The sequence below is a fragment of the Taudactylus pleione genome, unplaced genomic scaffold (genome assembly GCF_031769625.1).
Source record: "Taudactylus pleione unplaced genomic scaffold, aTauple2 ptg000809l, whole genome shotgun sequence".
NCBI classification, from domain to species: Eukaryota; Metazoa; Chordata; class Amphibia; order Anura; family Myobatrachidae; genus Taudactylus; species Taudactylus pleione.
Window position 1 is genome coordinate 248,461 of NW_028285211.1, and position 20,996 is coordinate 269,456.

At 45.5% G+C, this 20,996-nt stretch overlaps 1 protein-coding gene across 1 annotated transcript in view; it reads right to left on the reverse strand.

The window, feature by feature from the left end:
- Window positions 1–328: 328 nt before the first annotated feature.
- LOC148474843 (cdc42 effector protein 2-like) overlaps window positions 329–20,996 on the reverse strand; it is a 39,034-nt gene continuing 18,366 nt past the window's right edge. Inside the window, exon 2 of the mRNA XM_088458106.1 lies at window positions 329–2,691. Within this exon, the coding sequence (XP_088314232.1) occupies window positions 1,818–2,522 (705 nt within the window). The 5' untranslated portion in view covers window positions 2,523–2,691 and the 3' untranslated portion in view covers window positions 329–1,817. The remainder of the gene's footprint in view (window positions 2,692–20,996) is intronic.

Consider the following 20,996-nt stretch of genomic DNA (forward strand, 5'->3'; position numbering starts at 1 on the left):
AGCACGATTACGACATTGTAATCGTGCTGTCGTTTCTATGGCTGTGATGTGCTTACACTGAACGAGCAGTCATTCAGTGCAGACTCATCAATCATCTGGTAACATGCTGAACCTGACGTTATCGACAGGTTGACCAGCATGTTTGCCCGATGATAGATGTCCAATACGACCAGCGTGCACACGCATCACTGGTCATATTAGACATTAAACTGCACGATTTGCGGGCGATTACCAAGCGATTGAGCGATAATAACGGTGTCATTATCGCTCAATCGCTAGGTTTAATCGCCTAGTGGATGGGCAGCATAAGACTGACAGGAGAGCTCTGGTGGAGATAAAAGGTTTATGGGAAAAAGAGATTCAGTCATGGTAACTGTACTATATGATGAGATGTAACACACAGACTTATAGGGCATAATAAATCCCAGGTGAAGTCCTAACATACGGATATATTTATACATTCATACTTGTTTACATTAGACAAATACAAAGGAAAATGAAAAACTATAGGGTTAGTGTCCCATTAATAAAACAGTCTACATTTGGACTCCTTGCTAGGATATGTACTTTGAATCCATTTCTGTCATTTGCAGAATTTGAGTCTCAGGATAACAGAAAATGTTCCGGGTCCATAACAGATGGAGGAGAGATAGAGTCACATAAGGGATGAGGTGCGAATTCCTAAGGATGGTAATCAACTTTACTGATATGGGGGTCTATTTACTAAGCAGAGACAGAGTGAAAAGTGATAAGGTGCCAGCCAATCAGCTCCCAATTGTCATCTCACAGGCTGTGTTTGAAAAATGACAGTTGGGAGCTGATTGGCTGGCACTTATCACAGACTTATCACTTTTCACTCTGTCTCCTAACACTGCTTAGTAAATAGACCCCATGAACTCTTATGAAACCATACACATATATGTAATTGGGCATATCGGCTAAGCAAAGTGCTTGCAGTCATCTTGTGTGCTGACAATATCGCCTGTTCATTCACTAGGAACCAGTGATGTCACTTGTTCCCCTAAATCAGTCGTGATGACACTGGTACTTAGTCAGAACAACACAGGATTTTGAACAACTATCTGTCAAGCACACATAATGGCTGCCTCCGCCAGTGTTTACAGGTGCAATTTAAAAGAAAGCAAATAGAAAAACTGCCACGTCTAGCAGAGACTTACACTTGTGTAACTGCCTGCAACATAGGGGTCTCTTTACTAAGCCTTGGACGGAGATAAAGTGAATGGAGATAAAGTACCAACCAACTAGCTCCTGTCACTTTTCAAACACAGCCTGTAACATGGCAGTTAGGAGCTGATTGGCTGGTACTTTATCTCCCTCCAAGGCTTAGTACATAGACCCCCTAGTTTCTACACCAATATAACTGACTACAGATTAGTTAAGTGGCATTTGCCCTGCAATGAATGAACAGCAGCCCGGACATGTCACCAATGAGTAAATGTTGCAAACTCCTAAAATAAATGAGAAATATGACAAGCAAATCACGTTAGTTGTCGATAGACCAGTAATGAACAGTAATGTTAAGTCCTCCTTTAAATAATAAATCAGTTAAAAAATGTTGTTATAAATATTATTGTTTCCTATAGGATGCATACCAGCAAGGTTATCTATATGATATTCCATAATACCCATTGTGCTACTATAAAATACTGTTTCTATGGCAGGAATCACTGATCACAGAGATATCGTCCTGATGATAGTACTTTGTTACTACTGTTGCTCTCTGGGCCATTCCTGTACAATAATAAATAGTGTCCATAAATGTCTATATACATGGTTTTGGTGTGTTCATTTAAGCACTAAGTTTTGTAACCATCCATTATCCGCAAGATATCGTCCAGGATTGACGGCCCGAGATCCAGCTCCAGTCCAAAGAGAGACTCAGAAGGAGGTATGTCCTGGTTGTGGGTGACGGAGTTGTCTGTTCTGTCCTGTGATACATCTGTTCCATGTTCTGGATGGAACATGCTGCTCTCAGTCATGGAACCATCAGATGAGCTGGTTGAAGCTGTCAAAAACCTGCTGCTTTCTTCTTTTGAGAAAGAGGAAAAGGACATCTCTTCATCACTGCGGAAGCATCCCTCCCCATAGCTGATAGACATAGAGCGCTGGCTTGGGACTTCTTCCAAGTGGAGTCTGGGGGGCTTTGGAGGAGCTCTCTCCTTACTCTGTGTACCACCGAAGACAGGGAGGGAGACAGCATTTTTTAGGAAGGGACGGAAGCCTCCATCACTGTCGTGAGAGTGAAACTCTTGGTCCACACTGTTGTCTGTGCTCTGGATGGTCAACTTACGCCCCTGGTTTGGAAGTACGTCGTACTTCCCCTGCAAGAAGGATAGCTCCCCAAACATGTCCTCTTCTCCTTCTAGTCCTATGTGAGCACTGTGTCTGAAATCTCCCAGAGGGGGGCTGATCATTTCCCTGGATAAAACATCTCGCAGTTTTGGCTTTTTACCTCTCTTAGGAGTTGAGGTTTTCAAATAAATTGGAGTTTTTGCCGGCATCTTGGATTTACAGAAATTGGCACAAATGTAACTCTGCGAAGACCCTTTCAATGACGAGAACAAGTACCACAGGGGGCCCTCACAGGTGCTTGGAGGACATTGTCTCCACAATTCAAGTAATGTCTTCACACTTGGACAAACACCTTGTTTTTGTTGTCTTCTTGCAGACCTGAAAGATAAATGTTATAAATTAAGCTTGGAAGGACTTTGAAAGTAATTTTCCATCAATCAAATTATATTGCATTACAAATATATTCAGCTGAGAGCATTATACTGTATAAGACAGAATAGCTAATCAGAAGTCAATATTTATCTATCTATCTATCTATCTATCTATCTATCTATCTATCTATCTATCTATCTATCTCATACTTCCAACTCTCCCTGATTGTCAGGGAGACTCCCTGAAATAGTAGCAATCTCCCAGGCTACCTGAAGAATCTGGAAATCTCCCTGTTTGCACCTTATCCCCATTATGTAGCTGTTATACATAAGAAACAGAGGGCCTGATTCAGAGCCACTCGTAAGCGGCAGCTCGTTCGCTCCGAGCGATGTTTGCCCAACTGCGCATGCGTACGGATCGTTATACGCATGCGCGAACCAGTCAGTGCTGCCGAAATTCATGTGCTCGCAAAATAGCGAATGCCTGCTAATTTGAGTGACAGGATGAGGCGTATGTGGGTGGTAACAGGGGAAGGTGCTTGAAAACGGGGAGTGGAGATCAGAACGCAGGCGTGCTTAAAGGTCAAAATGGGCGTTTTATGGGTGTGCATAATTAATACAGCAGCGTCATTGACCATGTCACTGGTTTTTTTTTAAGCCAGAACTGCTCGCAAAATTGTGGTAGCAAAAACCAACCACAAGAATAGCGAGCAGTTCATACCCTGGTCGATATACTCGATTAATCTAATAAATAGCGGACATGACGTAGGATGCGAGCGGCCAGGGGGCGTAGTTTCCCAAAAAACGACCGCAAGTTTTGTTCGCTCGTTCAGACCTAGAGGCGTGAACAGACCACAAACAGCGAACGGTTCATTTGAATAGCCACCCCTATTTTCAGGACGAGCGAGCGCTAATTGCGTCCGGCTCTGAATCAGGCCCAGAGTTATATATATTCAAATTGGATCATTAGTATCATTTCCCTGCACTGGTTATAGGGCACAATGATCCCTATGGTTACAGGCATTTCCTGAAAAGTATCAGTGTGTTTTCATCAACCTATAGATCTTACTAGCTGCTTTGGGGCTCTTTTACATTTGGATGTAAGTCAATTTTATGACACGCCTCTCAGATGTAGCAGTACACGCCCACTTTACCGCCGCGCTCATAGGTGTTACTTTCACAATCTCCCTGAAATGCTTTTACAAAAGTAGTCAAGTATTATCTATCTATCTATCTATCTATCTATCTATCTATCTATCTATCTATCTACTTATCTAGTCAGTTAATGTGGTTGAAACAGGGAGTGTTGGCATAACGATAAAATTAACTATTCTCCATGCTTATTTCATGGAATTTGTATAAATAGATATCCGGGGTAAACCAGGGCCTGTGGGATAAGCTTCCTTCCCCTTAAACAAACAGGATGGACGCCCTTCCAGAGTGAATCACAGAATAATTGCCTGTCACGGTAACTTTCATCCCGCTCAATCAGTGAGACAAGACCTCTGATTGAACAGAAATGGAAAGCCAGTGAGAGCACTAATAGAGACTTCTATCAAAGTGGCATGTTCCCCTGTGCAGGATCAGTACATGCGACACATGCAAAAATGTCTGCGTACACTAGTGGTAAACGGTCACTCAATCTGAAACTACATCTGAAATACCAGCTACAGTAAATTGTCATATCCGTCCATCGTCGAGTATGTTCTATCTCTTTATCATCCCCCATAATTGCACAATATGCTGTTTACACATAAAACTGGCACATGGTTACCTGACTTCCAGATTTATCATATAACCTTTACTATAAGCATGTGTCTGTACCGGTGTCATGGGCCGACTTTAGTAAGACAGTTTTGTGTTACTGTAGGGTTAATATTAATAATCCAACAGACACTTAGGGGATGGCCTTCCATTGATCAGAAAACATGCACTACCAGCTTGGGTACACCACTGTACCTGCTTCTCCATTCCAGTGTCTCAGAGATGTGCCTATGAGGAGGAGAACTGAGCCAGCTGCTAGATTTTAGGATATTTCACAAATGTGTATACTTGAGATAATTAACCTAATGAAACCTAATGAAATCATAATGCTAGAGACTTACATAGCCTAAAGCAGCAGATTGCAGAGAACACTAAATTGCGCTGTTGCTAGATTATCATATATTTTACAGTTAGGGAACTTGCCGACTGCTGGAGACACATAGAAACTATGGAGAACACATTGTAAAAAGGATTTGGGCTGGTCACCTCATTCTATCAATGTATCTAGTGACCATATAATTTGGTTTCTGGGCACCTGATCTCTAGAACACATCATTCTGTAGCCTGCAGTGCAGACTCCAATGCTTGTGCATTGGATTGGACATGAAGTAACCAGAAAACATTTTAGGGATATGCAATAAAACAATAACATATCAAGTATGTTCCAGTCCACACATTCAGGAGTTGTGACATCAGTCCCTTTGTCATCATAGGACCACAATATAGAAGCGCTTGTAATAAAGATTAAGCGTGTTGTGAGGAGTCCTAAATGGATAAACTTTGATACAATATGGCCTGGCAATCTCTGAAATTATAAACTAAGTCAATAAAATAAAATGTAACAAAATTATAACAAAATTAAAAACGCCTGTTAAGTTAGACCAGCAATGTCTGACACACAGTGCGCTACATATAAAAACATGAATAGTGAGATGTTTATAACTCTTTTAATGGAATATATGTCAGTTGGGAGTCCCGTATAATGGAAAAGGATCCGGAGCACCGGTGGACTTGCCCTAACTTTCCCTGACGGCAGCAAGGGCGACAGTGAGTGGCTAGCAGAATAAAGGTGAATACTGCTGCCCGCTAAGCGCCTTCTGGTTGTGCTTGTCCGGGGTGAGCTTTCTCCCTGGCTTCTTGTTGAAGCCTTATTGGTATCTTTGAAGTAAAAAATATATAAAATATGTGGCACAATGTTTCTTGATAAAATTTATGAACGAACATTATAAAAGAAGCTATAATGACATTTCTTACATTTCATGCTTTTCAATTAGACGCAACAGTGTGTACAGAGTAATGCCTGGTCTTAAAATGAATAAAAATAATGAATAAAAATAATAATATTAACAAGGTAAAAATGTATATAAATATAAATAAGGATAAATGGATATACGTGGGTGTGCACATATTTAAATCAATATAGGGATGTATCTCAATGATATGATTTATGTGGAATGACTGATATTTTATGATGGTGGTATAATAAAGTATATAAATCAGGTTTTAAGAAAGGCTCCCAGATCAAAATCTATGTTCAGTCCTTTAGGGTGGAGGGTATCCATATTATAGATCAATTTGGTTTCTTGTTTAGAGATTTTTTCTGTGAAGTTTCCTCCTCTTCAATCTCTCTCTATTTTCCCGATTGCTAGGAATTTAAGTCCTTTTGGGTTCTTCTGATGGTGTGATAAGAAATGATTGGACACACTGTGTAATGTGTAGCCTTTTTTGATGTTGTTGATGTGTTCCCCTATTCTTACTTTGAGTTTTCTGATGGTACCATCTATAATATGGATACCCTCCACCCTAAAGGACTGAACATAGATTTTGATCTGGGAGCCTTTCTTAAAACCTGATTTATATACATTATTATACCACCATCATAAAATATCAGTCATTCCACATAAATCATATCATTGAGATACATCCCTATATTGATTTAAATATGTGCACACCCACGTATATCCATTTATCCTTATTTATATTTATATACATTTTTACCTTATTAATATTATTATTTTTATTCATTATTTTTATTCATTTTAAGACCAGGCATTACTCTGTACACACTGTTGCGTCTAATTGAAAAGCATGAAATGTAAGAAATGTCATTATAGCTTCTTTTATAATGTTCGTTCATAAATTTTATCAAGAAACATTGTGCCACATATTTTATATATTTTTTACTTCAAAGATACCAATAAAGATTATACCTTTTAAACACCAATCATTTTACCAACCGTATACATGGATTCAGCTTCCAATCTCAGAAGCAAGAAAAGAACCAATCAGAACATTTCCTGTAGAATATAACAGGGCTAACACAGCACTACAGACACCTTGAAAAAGTCCATATCGTGATGAAACGCGTTGGTGTAAGCGGGACCCCGGACTGACGTCACTTCGTCAGAGGAAGCTCGAGCACACGAGGCAAAAACACTCCCGTTATCGGCGCTTCAACAAGAAGCCAGGGAGAAAGCTCACCCCGGACAAGCACAACCAGAAGGCGCTTAGCGGGCAGCAGTATTCACCTTTATTCTGCTAGCCGCTCACTGTCGCCCTTGCTGCCGTCAGGGAAAGTTAGGGCAAGTCCACCGGTGCTCCGGATCCTTTTCCATTATACGGGACTCCCAACTGACATATATTCCATTAAAAGAGTTATAAACATCTCACTATTCATGTTTTTATATGTAGCGCACTGTGTGTCAGACATTGCTGGTCTAACTTAACAGGCGTTTTTAATTTTGTTATAATTTTGTTACATTTTATTTTATTGACTTAGTTTATAATTTCAGAGATTGCCAGGCCATATTGTATCAAAGTTTATCCATTTAGGACTCCTCACAACACGCTTAATCTTTATTACAAGCGCTTCTATATTGTGGTCCTTCATTATTGGTTATCAGTTCACTCTGATCTTACTAAAAATAGATAGCTGCTTATACATATAGTAAGAGTGCACGATTTCCTTTTACCTTTGTCATCATATCAGTGACATTATTCTCATTCGCTACAAAAGTAACGCTTTTATATAAGTTGTCCTTGGCAGCATAAGCGTCATGTACTCCGCCTCAGTGGTGGATAGGGCAACAGTGGGTTGCTTTCTGTTTGCCCAGCTGACAGCAGCACGTTCCAATACAAACAGATATCCGTGTAAAAATGACGGTTATCCTCATCTGATCCCCTGTCATCATCACAATAAGACTTAAGTTTAGAATCCCTGTACTTTAATAAAATATAAAGGGTTCAACTTCCTTGAAGCTAGAAGTTTCAATGGTAAACTGGCTCACTTTGCTTACGGCATGTTTAATGTCTGGTTGAGTTCCAATACTTGCATACATCAAACTTCCAACAAGAAATCAAATTCAGGCATTATATTCTGCAGCATTGTCTTGCAAACTCCTCGCTGTCCACCTGGACTTCTACAGATGTCAGTGACTGAGATATGGATAACATCTTGTAATTGCAATCATTCTTGTCTCTGTATGCACTCAGTTTGGTACTGTAAAGTGTATGCCTCAGGTATATTCTCGTGAGACCCTTGCCTTCATACGCTGCTTGCAGGGCTATCCACATGTCATGTGCTGACTCTTTCCTGTGATTTATAGAATACACATTCTATTCCACAGCTAGCCATATAGGACCTGATTCAGACCCGTTCGCTAGATGGGGCCGCCCAATCCCAGCGTATGGAAATTCAGCTAAGTGATGTCAAGGCATCCGCTCGCACAGCAAAACGTAAGCACGCCCACTATGTCTTGGCGAGCAATCACTTTGTGTTTATAGATGCCCACCAGCCTGTCTTTAGCTGCCCACTTGCGTACGTCATCTCCAGGAAGTATATACGACCATCGGTACATCAGGAACCATCGGATCAGACAGCACTGCTTGCGGTTGACTGTACCCTACCGCAAGCACTGCGAGCAGTTCTGTGTAAAAATCACCCAGGTGACGTGTACTATGATGCTGCCTGTTAATTATGTACGCCTTTGAAACGGCGTTGAAACACTCTGGCATGCCTGTGTCTGCAACTCCACTCCCTGCACTGTTACCACCCTCTAACGGCCTCTCCTGTCACTCATTCCACTGGGCTGTCTTTGCAGGGCGAGCGAGCACATTCCGATTGCTCGTACTAGTTTGCGCATGCACACTGCGAACTATACGCATGCGCCCATTAGCGAACATCTGCAATGAGTGTCCGCTTGCTAGTGAACGGGTCTGAATCAGGTCCATAGTTCCCATGGCTCTATCTACTTCGTAAGGATTTGGATTGTTACCTGGATTATTTGTGATCTTCCACAACTTTTCCCGCTTCAGCAGCATCTCCATAGCAAACTTTCACATGGTTAAGTCCTCTGAACCTCTTAGTTTGGTGAAGGCTATACCTGAAACTGCACTGTGCATTTTCTGTGTGCTTTTCCAAAACACAGGAGCTTTCTGTTTATTTCACACTTGGGTGCATGAGCCCATAACCTATTAACATATCCTATTGAGTGGGACCTGGGTGATCATGGTAGGTGTTAAGTGGAATATGAAAGTGAATAGTAGGGCTGCACAGATGTCCCTAAGCAGGTTTGCAGGTTTATTGGTAACAGCAGTATACAGCGGTAATGCAGGAGTTAATAATTGTAACAGCAATAACACAGTGATGTCTACGGTAGCAGTAATACTCAGAGTAACAGCGGTGAACCAGGGCCGGTTTGAGGCATGTTCGACCAGTGTGGTCGAACAGGGGTGCCACCCAATAGAGGAGGCGCACCAGTCTCAACATCAAAAATTCAGCACTGTCCCGCTGTTCCACCCGTGGGCCAAAGTGTTCCGCAGGTGGTCTGGTCGGGAGGTTGGGCACCCCCATCTGTGCGGTGGTGCTGGACCCCGGAGTAGATGAAAGGATGTTGCACGCATGTGCGCGGCATCCATTCAGTGCCAGGAGAGGGCTGGGGGAAGCCCAGCTAGTGACGAAGTGCTGGGCTCGCCCCCAGCCTGACGTTACACGGGAGGCGCGCTGCGCAAGCACGCCCCCAAATAACATAATTTAGAGGGCATGGCCTATGGTAATTAGGCCACACCCATTTTCGGTGGCGAGCCAGCCCTGCGGTGAACACACAGGGTAACACCTGCAAGGAGCTAAGGGCCTGATTCAGAGCCGGACGCTCTGACCAGAGCGTTCGCTCTGAATCAGGGCCCTCCTCCATTAAAATGGAGCGTCCTCCTGGACGCTCGTATAGCTGTGGGTCACCACCCACAGCATATACGAGCGTCCAAAAAGATGGTCGCGATGGTCTTGACCATCGCGACCATCAGACTTGCGACGGAGACCCTGCGGTAGGGTCTCCCAGCCACAAGCCCTGGAGTGATTTTGGCTCTATCAGAGCCAAAATCCCTCCACTGACATCACTAGTGAGGTCAGTGGGGCAGGCTTCAGACGGTAGGCGTTCCCATGGGAACGCCTCCGTCTGGCCGGCACGCCCACCAAAGGGGGCGTGCTGTCAGTCACCATCGACAACACGCCCCCTTTGGTGCGAGACCTGGAGCGACAGCTTGGCTGTCGCAGTCCGGGTCTTGCGCATGTGCACGACGGTGCTCCCTCCGTCGTGCACATGTGCAGTGGGGAACATCGACCCACTTGCGAGCGTACTGCCGCTTGCGAGTGGGTCTGAATGACCCCCTAAGTACTGTGCGTCTGTAGTGCGCATCAGGCCGTACATGCACCAGGTCGGAGGTCACACCTTCAGCAGGCTCCGGTTCCTAATGCCTGAATTGTATAACAAAGAGGATATATTCTCCAACAAGTACTGTATTAGTTCATAAAATGAAAATCTTCTGAGCAAACAGTTTCTCTTCATGTTACAATGGGCTTGATTCAGAGGTGCATGGAAACTGCGATTCTGTACTCTGCGGTTCTGTGAAAGTATGCAAATGTCGCAGCTGCAGGAATTTGTAGTGATCGTCTCAAATCAAGCTGCTTGCGTACATAGACCATCGATGATCTTAGCAACCTTATGGTCACTCAGAATATCCGTGGCAAGTAAGCCGTGGAAACCTTTACCACTGTATACGCATTTGCATTTGTAGGCACAACCCCAAAACTGCATCGACATGCCTGAGTTTGCCTTGACGCCAGCTGTAATCCCCCACATGCGCTACATGACTGTCAATTACACTGTGTCCAGGTCTTCACTGTAGCCGCCGCTGGTAATCTAACTTGGCGCATGCGCAGTGCAACTGATAAGCATGCGCGGTATAAGAAAAATCGCTCAACTCAGCAACCATCGGCACTGCATGCACCTCTGATCCAGGCCCAAGGAGAGGAGAGAATGATAAATATATGAAACAAAACAAAATCTATAGCACGTTTTATATACGCTATACACAGACACCTCAGCACCTCAGTGCAGTCACATTAACAACTAGTAATAAATAGGCAGAAGTTATGCTGCCCTTATTGCCCTTATTTCAGTACATTCCCTGTAAGAAGCAGTTTGTCCTGGCAGACAGATGGCCGTAGAGCTGATCTCATAGATTAAATCAGATACCACTGACATCCCAGCTGGTCCCCGGCATTAATGAGAAATACAGGATTCATTTCAGGATAGATTTCTGTCTTTTCTCTTTAGTGGGAAGAGGATGGAGAATTTGAAATGTATTATATCCCTGTGGTCTCTGATAGTAAAACATGTCCCCATCTGCTGTCACTCCCCAGTTCCTATGTCATTCATAATAAATGCACACTGCCCTGCTGCGGCCCACCCCCATCCATCTAAGACCTCTGATGCGCCTCAGATGTATGGCCCCTATTTATGCAGCAGAGCAAGTGTCATCTCTTATTGTAGCGATCCACAACTGTATGAGATGATACAATTTATCAGGGAACAACTTCTGGGACAGCAGCTCCGATAAGAACTGGTCCCAGCAAAGAGTTTATAGTGATAACTATCACTATACTTCCTGATTGTGACCCGGCTGTACCACAGTCTTTACTCTGCAACCTCAGCGAATAGAAATGTTAGACAAAGGAGGGAGGGGAGGAGGGGTGGTGGTGTAAGGAGTGCAATTTGCTTTTGCAGTATTCACTTACAAAAACCATAGATCAGGGGTTTATATCTGAGTTCTTCCCAACAGGTTCTGTTTTGGGGATTTCTTCAATCATCCACAATTCAGTTAATCTATTTAGTTGGGTCAGTAGAACACCTGCCATAGATTTAGGTTCTTCTGTTAGTATAATATGTATTTAGGACAGGGGCGTATTTATAATGGGTGCAAGGTGTGCCGTGCACACGGGCCCCTAGGTCCAGGGGAACCCACACACCGCACACCCAATTAAATATACTCACCTCTCTGGTGCTGGCTGCAACACTGCAGAAATCACTGGGGAAAAGCCAGAGTCTACTGCGCTGCCACAGAGGAGGGGGTCTGATCTGATCCTACACACGGCCCCCCTCCTCTCTTAAAGCGACTTTGATTTAGGAGTTAAACAATATTTGGCTTCACATGTCAATATGGGAATTATGACACACACACACACACACACACACTCACACACACACACACACACACCTCCTGTCCGGCTATCTGGCTACACCATGGATTTGCCCTGATTAGAGTCACACAAGCACCGAATGCTATTAATGCACACAGCTCTGTATGTATATATAGATGAGATTATTCAGTCTGCAGCATCAGCAGAGACAAATACATCAGTGTGTATTATGTTCCAAACCCCACATGGCCGCATCATCAGGTTACCCACCATACTGACATGGCATGCCAGAGATATGTCAGACACTGATAAGATGGCCGTTATTTAATGTGTTCACTACTTCATGTGCCTGCGATCATTTTACACACATACTTCCTACTGTTACGGGGATTATCCATGATGTCATTATTTCCTGCCACCTTTGTACAGTAACTCAGAAAATATTTTTGATTATATCATATTCCGAAAGACACAAATAGCTACAAAATTATAATGTATCACCCTGAAGAACATACCGGTATAGACTATGACTGGAAAGACCAGCCCCTGTACACAGGTGAAAGTCAGGCTTGGCTACCCTCCCGATTTGGTCGGGAACCCCCCAGAAAGGCAGGCAAGCCTCCCGTCTGCTGCCTGCCCCCCTGACTAGCTACTAGAAACCCCTGCAGCGGGGGGCCCGATGACGCAATTCGCACTGAATCGCGTCATCATGACTCCTCCCCCTGCTTCACAATGCCTTTATTTTCGGCATTGTAAGGAGGGGGCGAGGCCACGATGACGCGTTCATGCGACCCTCAACATGGGCCCATTGCCCGGCCACGCCCCCCTCTGTTTGAAGGCATTCAGCCCCCTCCCGGAAGGAGGGAGCTGAATGTCGGCAAGTATGGTGAAAGTACAGCTTTATAGATTCTATTCCTGAATGGATAATCAGGATCAATTAGCCGTTTCCTGTCCACCCAGACCAATCCCTTTTATGTGAGACCACACCCTCTGTCCCCATTTTATTGACACTTCTTGGCCAAAGGAAATCGAGACTGTACAATAAAAATCAGGACTATAGGGGAATATGTTGTTAATGATTCACAAGACACATCTTACATTGCAGGTACCTAGGTGAGTTTATTTCTATTTACTTACAGTTACCGACCATAATTAATTCAACCCTGTTACTAATATTAGAGGGGGACTGTTCTCTGAACGGGATGGGAACGGGATGCCAGCGTTTGGGATCCCCGCGGTCAGGATATTGACCGCATCCTCTCTGAAAAGTCACTGTGAGCTGTCACCAGGATGATAGTGCTCCTCTCAGGGCCAGATTAACAATAGGGCAGATAGAGCTTCAGCTCCAGGCCTCCACTTAAAAATAGGCCCATCATCATGGTAACAAGATGATGACCAGTCGTCTAGCTGGCCATAGAGTTGCCCATGAATCATGAGTAGTAATATTGTCTTTCTAGTTCTCTCACAAAATTCATCAATTTTTCTGTATTTAGGGAGACAGTGTAGGGGTGTACACACCCACACGGCACTGGCCACACCCACACAGCACTGGTCACATCTCCTCCCCTTCTCAGTATAGGACCTTGAACATTTTCCGACCAAGGCACATCTGGTCCTTAATCCAGACCTGGCTCCTCCCATAGTGAACTGTAGCAGCCAATAATAGTTCACTGCAGAAGTAACAAAGGGGTCTCCCAGCCAATACCCCTTTTCCACTGCTGCAATAACCCGAGTTATTACCAGGTCTACCTGGGTCGTGGCCCAGTGGAAAAGAATCCCTGAAAAAAATAACTCGGATCGTGACCAGGGTTGAACCAGGGAAGAACGCGGGTAACAGCAAGGGCGCCGAGAGGGTGGGGGTGCGGGTACAGATTACCCGGGCCCGGGCTTCCTGAGGGGCCCGGCGGGGGCCCCGGTCCGGCGCCGCTCCCCCCTCACAGCAGCCCAGCACACAGCGTGTGCTGAGCTGCAGTTGGAGACTGCTCGTGGCTGCTGAGCCAAAATCACTCCCACTGACATCACTAGTGATGTCAGTGGGGCCGGCTTCAGACGGTAGGCGTTCCCTTGGGAACGCCTACGTCTGGCAGGCACGCCCCCGGCACGCCCACCAAAGGGGGCGTGCTGTCAGTCACCATCGACAGCACGCCCCCTTTGATGAGACACTCCGAGCGAAGGAAAGTCGTGCGCATGCGCAGTGGGGACCATCGACCCACTTGCGAGCGAACAGCCGCTCGCGAGTGGGTCTGAATGAGGGCCAATGACCCCTATGGCTACATGCATTTTCTGAAAAGTATCAGTGTGTTTTCATCAACAAGTAGATCTTGCTAACTGCTTTGGGGCTCATTTACATTTGGATGTAAGTCAAATTTATGACACGCCTCACAGATGTAGCAGTATACGCCCACTTTAAAGCGCGCTCATAGGTGTTACTTTTACAATCTCCCTGAAATGCTTTTTCAAAAGTAGGCAAGTATGGGGTCATGCCTCAAACCAGTGGATTGGCTGGCATCAGTAGTGCTTGGAGATTAAATAATCTCCAAGCGTCCACTGGGTCTGGTGTGAATGTCTGTACCCGGGAAATAACCCGGATACAGCCGCCGGTGTAAAAGGAATAAAACGTGTATCCGACCTGTGCTCACTCCATGCTCAGTGTCCCAGGTTGCAGCCAGGTTTTTGGTGGAAAATGGGTATAAGTGATGCATCTGAACTGGGGTCAGTTCTGTGCACTAGATACTTGTAAGGCGTCTGCTTTTCTCTCTATCCCCCAAAGATTATGGGCCAGATTCAGAGCCGGACGCTTTTTAAGAGCGCTCGCTCTGAATCAGGGCGTTTTGTTTTTATTTATTGCGGCCCCCTGGCCGCTCGCTAAGCCCACAGCTTTTGCGAGCGGCCAGGTGATGGTCGCGATCATCGGGGCTTGCGACGAGACCCTTGTGGTAGGGTCTCGTCCGTCGCAAGCCCCAGAGAGCTTCCAGCTCTAACAGAGTAGGAAGCTCTCCACTGACATGTCGAAGCTGAATAATTGGCTGAGACAAGTTCAGTTTAAAATTTAATCGCGGTGACGCCATCTTGCGAATGGCCGCAAGACTCCATTTTGGAAATGAGATCGCAAGACACCATTTTGTGGCCAGCGTCAATTCAAGTTATAACTCAGGAGCTAAGAACAGATGGCAATGTTTTTGTTAATCTACCAAGGGAAACTGGAAAAACAAGCTTTCTGAGTAAAAGTAAATAAGAATAGACAATGGGTATTTTTACATACAAATTGGGAATCCCTGGATGTAGATAAAGTATAGTTGTGGCAATTGTAATATAATCCAGGCATTGATCTACACAATTGGATTTGTCTGAATCCTAGACAGGATGGCCCCAAACTCCACAGCTTGAGGTGGTAATACATTTGCATTTCACACAAGAGTCTGTGAGAACAAAAGAGGTTTTGTTTTCCTTTGAACACACAACAGGTGGGGGCCTGCTGACAGAGGGCATGTAGAACTACAACCCTCAGCCATCCACACTGCTGGATGTTCACTTCGTGTATGAGAGATTATGCACTTAAATCTCACCCATTAATAACTAGCGTCCTTATACCAAACCCCGAATACCCACACACTACATATTCGCACACAAGGTTCCATTAGCATCAAATTGTATGATTCAAGTTGGTTAAGTTAGTTTAAATGCTAAGAAATAGAGGTTTTTGATAACTAAGGTATTATACATGATAAGCAAGGTGTGTTTGGTTTCGTTCTGATGCATACGCTTTTTACAGCATCCCGGTGTTATCGGTGGAGAGATTGCATCATGCAAACTCAAGGTTTATAGGCAGGAATATACTAAAGGTTAATACTGACGATTCAACAGTCATCACTGGTGATGTCAGTGGTGCCTCCCACAAACGGTAGGCGTTCCTTTGGGAATGCCTCCGTATGTGTAGCCACCCCCCCTCCCCGCCTACAAAATGGGGTGAGCTGTCGATCAACATCGACAGCCACCCCTTTTGTAGTGAGTCCCTGAGCGAGATAATTTCTCTCTTGCTTCAGGGCCTGCACATGTGGGCGGCGTGCGGTGCGCGTGCGCAGTACCCCACCATCGACACGCTTGCGAGCGCTATGCGCTCACGAGCGGGTCTGAATCTGGCCCTATGTTCTGACTTCTACATTCGCCAGAAATATTGGACTCTGCTTTTTACACTAGCGAGTAGCTATCATGACTGGTGTCTGATTTTCACATATCAACCATATTTAAGGGTCTATTGGCAATAAATGATCACAATCCGCATCTCACATGCTGATGGGGTATGACAAATTCACCCAAAATCGCAATGCGATATTTGAAAACATTGCAAGGATGCATCATGAAATATTGCATGTAGGGACAGAGGGCCTGATTCAGAGCCGGACGCTATTTGCGGACAGTCGTTCCAAAAAAGGGGCCGGCTATTTAAATTGAGTGCTCGCTCTTTGCGGTTTGTTGACGCCTCTATGGGCCTGATTCAGAGCCGGACGCTATTTGCGGACGGTCGTTCCAAAAAAGGGTCCGGCTATTTAAATTGAGTGCTCGCTCTTTGCGGTTTGTTGACGTCTCTATGTCTGAGCAAGCAAACGAAAAATGCGCTCGCTATTTTGTAAAGACGCCCCTTTGCCGTTCGCATCACACGTCATCTCCGGTATTTATTAGATTAATCGGGTACATCGAAAGGCATCTGAACTGTTCGCAGTTGTTGTGGTAAGTTTTTCTTTCCCCTAATACTGCGAGCAGTTCAGGCTAAAAGACAACCAAGTGACGTGGTCGATGACGCTCCTTTACTAATTATGCACTCCCATTAAACGCCCTTTTGACAGTTTGGCACGCCTGCGTTCGGATCTCCAGTCCCCGTTTTCAAGCACCTTCCCCTGTTACCACCCACAAATGCCTCATCCTGTCACTCAAATTAGCAGCCCCTCGCTGTTTTGCGAGTGCATGATTTCCGACCGCAATGATTGGTTTGCGCATGCGCATTACGACCCATACGCATGCGCAGTTGTGCGAACATCGCTCAGAGCGAACAAGCGGCCGCTTACGAGCGGCTCTGAATCAGGCCCAGAGCTTGCTATAAAGCTCTGTCCCTGAGAATCTCTCTTCTCATGATAAGTTTTGCATAATATTCGCTGATATTGTGATAGCGTACGCGCTGCCTCATAGACCAGCCCCACTCTGCACACATGATCCACCCCCTCCCTGCAACCCTCCCTCTCCCCTGCTTACCTGAGCGACAATCAGGTGAGCTCCTCTGTGACTCCAGTCAGCTGATCACCAGGCTCCTGCTCTGTGACTGTAAAATTAGATGCCGGCATCTCAGTTTACAGCACAGAGCAGGGTCTTTTATTTGCACTATCCACCAGTCACTACTTAAACTGGGTACACACTGGGCGATATATCGGCCGTTCAATCGAACGCCAGATATATTGCGAACGCATCGGCGGGTTAGTACCCTTGATTTGTCTGTGAACAACGCCGTTCACAGACGTATCGCATCGGCTGTACAGCACAGCAGATGGTCGATATATATCTGCAAACATATCGGTGCATCTGCTGGTGTGTATACGGGCAGCCTGCCGATCGCCTGTACACATGCTGCAGGGACCCGGGGGTGAGTGACAGCTCAACTGGGCGAGCAAATTTAAATGCCTGCCCTATTGTGACGTCAGGCCCAACACATCGGGCGGAGGATTGGTGAACGTATATGCACATACCAAATGTCAGATAGGTCGGTGGGTCGACCTACTGTATACCAGCATTACACTATGTACCAACAATGGCTGAATTAAACAGGAGGTTGGTACAGGCTTGCCTACCCTCCCGATTTGGCCGGGAGCCTCCCAATTTTTCGGTGGCGCTCCCAGCCCCCCGGACAGGCAGGCAAGCCTCCCGGAAGCCGGCATCCCTCCCTACCCCCCGCAGAGTTAATATCAACCCACCGTGACGCGATCCGTGCTGAATCGCGTCATCGTGGCCCCGCTGCCTGCTTTACAATGTGGAAAATAACGGCATTGTGAAGAGGGGGCGGGGCCACAATGACGCAATCATGCAGCTCCGCCCCCGAATGTGATGTCATGACCGGGCACACCCCCCCCCCCCCCCCCCCCGTTAGCCGACAATCAGCTCCCTCCCGGAAGGAGGGAACTGATTGTCGGCAAGTATGGGTTGGTAATGGCAATACTTCACAGGTGGTGTTGGTGGGGGGATGGGTGGGTGACAGCACAGAAATGACCTAGAGGGGCAAGAAATATAAATTCAGGAATTCATATATATAGATTTTTAAAAGAATTAACATCATTTAAAAATGAGAAATTGTGGCTTTTCCTATCACACCAAGATTGTATTTAGAGAAGAAAAAAAAAATGCAATCCAGAACAAAGAATAAATGTAACATTCGTAACTTTAATTTAAATGCAACATTCTAATATACAGAAGCATTCTCATGTGATGAAACTAATTTATAGAGATTTAGCTATTGCACATACATGAAAGCTGCACTAGCGATTAGGCTGGCACAGAGGATTTACTCTCAGAGTGAGTGACAGGTAGTCAGCGTTTGTGGGAGGTAACGTGGGAGTGGCTAAGGACATGCAGACATGTCTGACCGTTTAACCAGCGTCTCATGGTCATGCATAAATTGTTGCGATCTCCTTCGCAGGAACAACAATGTTTGGGACATGTCAGACTTCTCTCAGAAGCTGTATGGCTGCCAGATCTGCGTCGACGTTCCATCCCGATGGTCACACTGGTGCATGTAATCGAAGCATATGAGAAGTCAGCAGTTCCGCTATCCTTTGGAAGGCATTAGCATTTTTTCAGAATTGCGGCCCTTGAGAGATGGCAGCTGCGATTCCATTAGCGTAAATCCCTGAATCAGGCTATAGGTCTCTAGATAGCGTGTAATGTCATTTTTAAGAGATATATGATTTAGGGTTCGGGCTACATCTAGGGAACCTTGTCCTACAACAAATCATGAAATGTATCAGTACACACTCTCCAATTGTCAGGATGATTAGCCAATAATGGGCGGCTCGGCCCGATAATTGTATAGTGTGTATGTAGGAGTGTTAGCCGATAAACGTCTTCAAATGCTCCTGCGATGTTCAGATCGCGAGGTCGGGGTCTGGTGTGCTGCACATGCAAATTCTTGTCCTCTCGATCCCATTAAGGAGATCTGAAGAAAACTTGAGGCCTGATTCACTACGATTCGCAATATAGCGTATGCACGCAGTTTTACTACGAATATATGCTAATCCATAGAGATCGCAATGCCGCTGCACCACTACTTAAGCACGCCCATGCAACGGCGTTGAAATGCACTGACACGCCTGCGTTTAGCCGACCACCCTCCCGTCACCACTCACAAATGGCACTTCCTGTCAATCACTGTGCGTTGGGTCTGCATAATCACTGCGATTGCAGTCCCGATCGCAATGACTGGTTCGCGCATGTGCACTGCGATGCATGCGCAGAACGCAAAAATGGTCCAACTGCATGCGTATTAGCAACCATAGGCAAACGCAGGGGGGGGATTCTGGTTGCCTGGAAACCCCCCCTCCCTTGCCCACATAACCACAATAGAAATAATAATATAATAGAATTTTACTGCTACCTGTTCTTCTCAGTATCACAAATGAAATAATTAGCACCACCTGTGGATCTTTCAACATGTGTCAGCCATTAATAAATACACCTGTGCACCAACTAGGAGAAACATGCACTGTTAGGGGTGCACTGCTATAGACCATCAATAAGGTTAATTACTAATACCATAAAATAATACACTATCCAGTGCATAGCGAGACCAGTATGTACATTATGCCCAGGGCAGTGCTAGGTTCTTCTGCTGTTCCCCCAGACTCCCAGACTTGTTCCAATGCTCACATCTGAAATAAAAATATTCAGCTCAGGCAGGATTAGGATGGTCCTTTTGCTGCATTTTATGGATTACCGTTATCACTGGTCCTGTATACAGTTGCGTCAGAAGAGGGGTGCGGGTCGCACCCGGGTGTTGCATCCTCAGTGAAAGGAGCCGGGTGCTGCACTGTAACATTACGTGCAGCACTCGGCTCCTGACAAAGTGAGGGAGCCGGCACTGCCCGCAGAGAAGGCCCCGGGTGCAGTGCGCAACTCAGGGACCCCCCCCCCTCCACCAGAGTTCCACCGGTTGTTACGGGATTTGGGCCGTGAGGCCACACACCCTTTCTCCCGGTGCCCGGCTGAGCCGCGCGCATTAAAGCCCTCCCCACACTGGGTGCAATAGCGGGGAGGGACGCTACTGCCTGTGTATGCTGTAATAATGATACAATTTGTATGACACATATTATAGCTGGTTATTATGTGCTATTTATGCCCTCTTCATAGACTGGCCACACTCGCTCTAAAATCAAACATTTGGAAACACCCCTCTAGAAATCCTGCATTTGCCCCTGGCAACTGCAATCCTTGCTGAATCAGGACCTGAGGTAGAAATTGCTCAGTGTGTATGGCTTATGGGTGCACACTGATCCGATAATCGCTCTGTTGGTCCGTAGCGTTCATCGGGACGGCACACACAGAGCTTGATTTAAAGATTTATGGAACTTCGACGTTCACGCAAATCTCCAGTATTTTTTTATCTGCGCAGTGTGACTCTGGTCCTGCGATGTCAGTCGCAGTGCCCTGAAAGCCACAGCATGATTGCCATGCTAATGGCATTTGTGGGGCGGCGAAGGGGAACGTTCCAAAAACCGGGGGCACGTATCAGTGCGGCGCTTGCATATTTTGCACAAAGACAGGGCTGTGCCTTTAGCATAATATTTGAATCAGACACACTATCTGATCCCTATTGGACTCCAATTACACTTTCCACTATCTGTCAGATTACTGTATGACAAACTCAGCATTGCAGCATACCGTACATTCTGCCATGTCGCATCTGTTGCATGCAGCAAGTCACATCAATACACATGAATGGGGGGTGCCTTGTAATGCAATGTGCATATTGTTGTGCTGAGTCACAACTTGCGTGCAATGCCATTCAACTATGTCATTTTTTTTTGCATGATTTT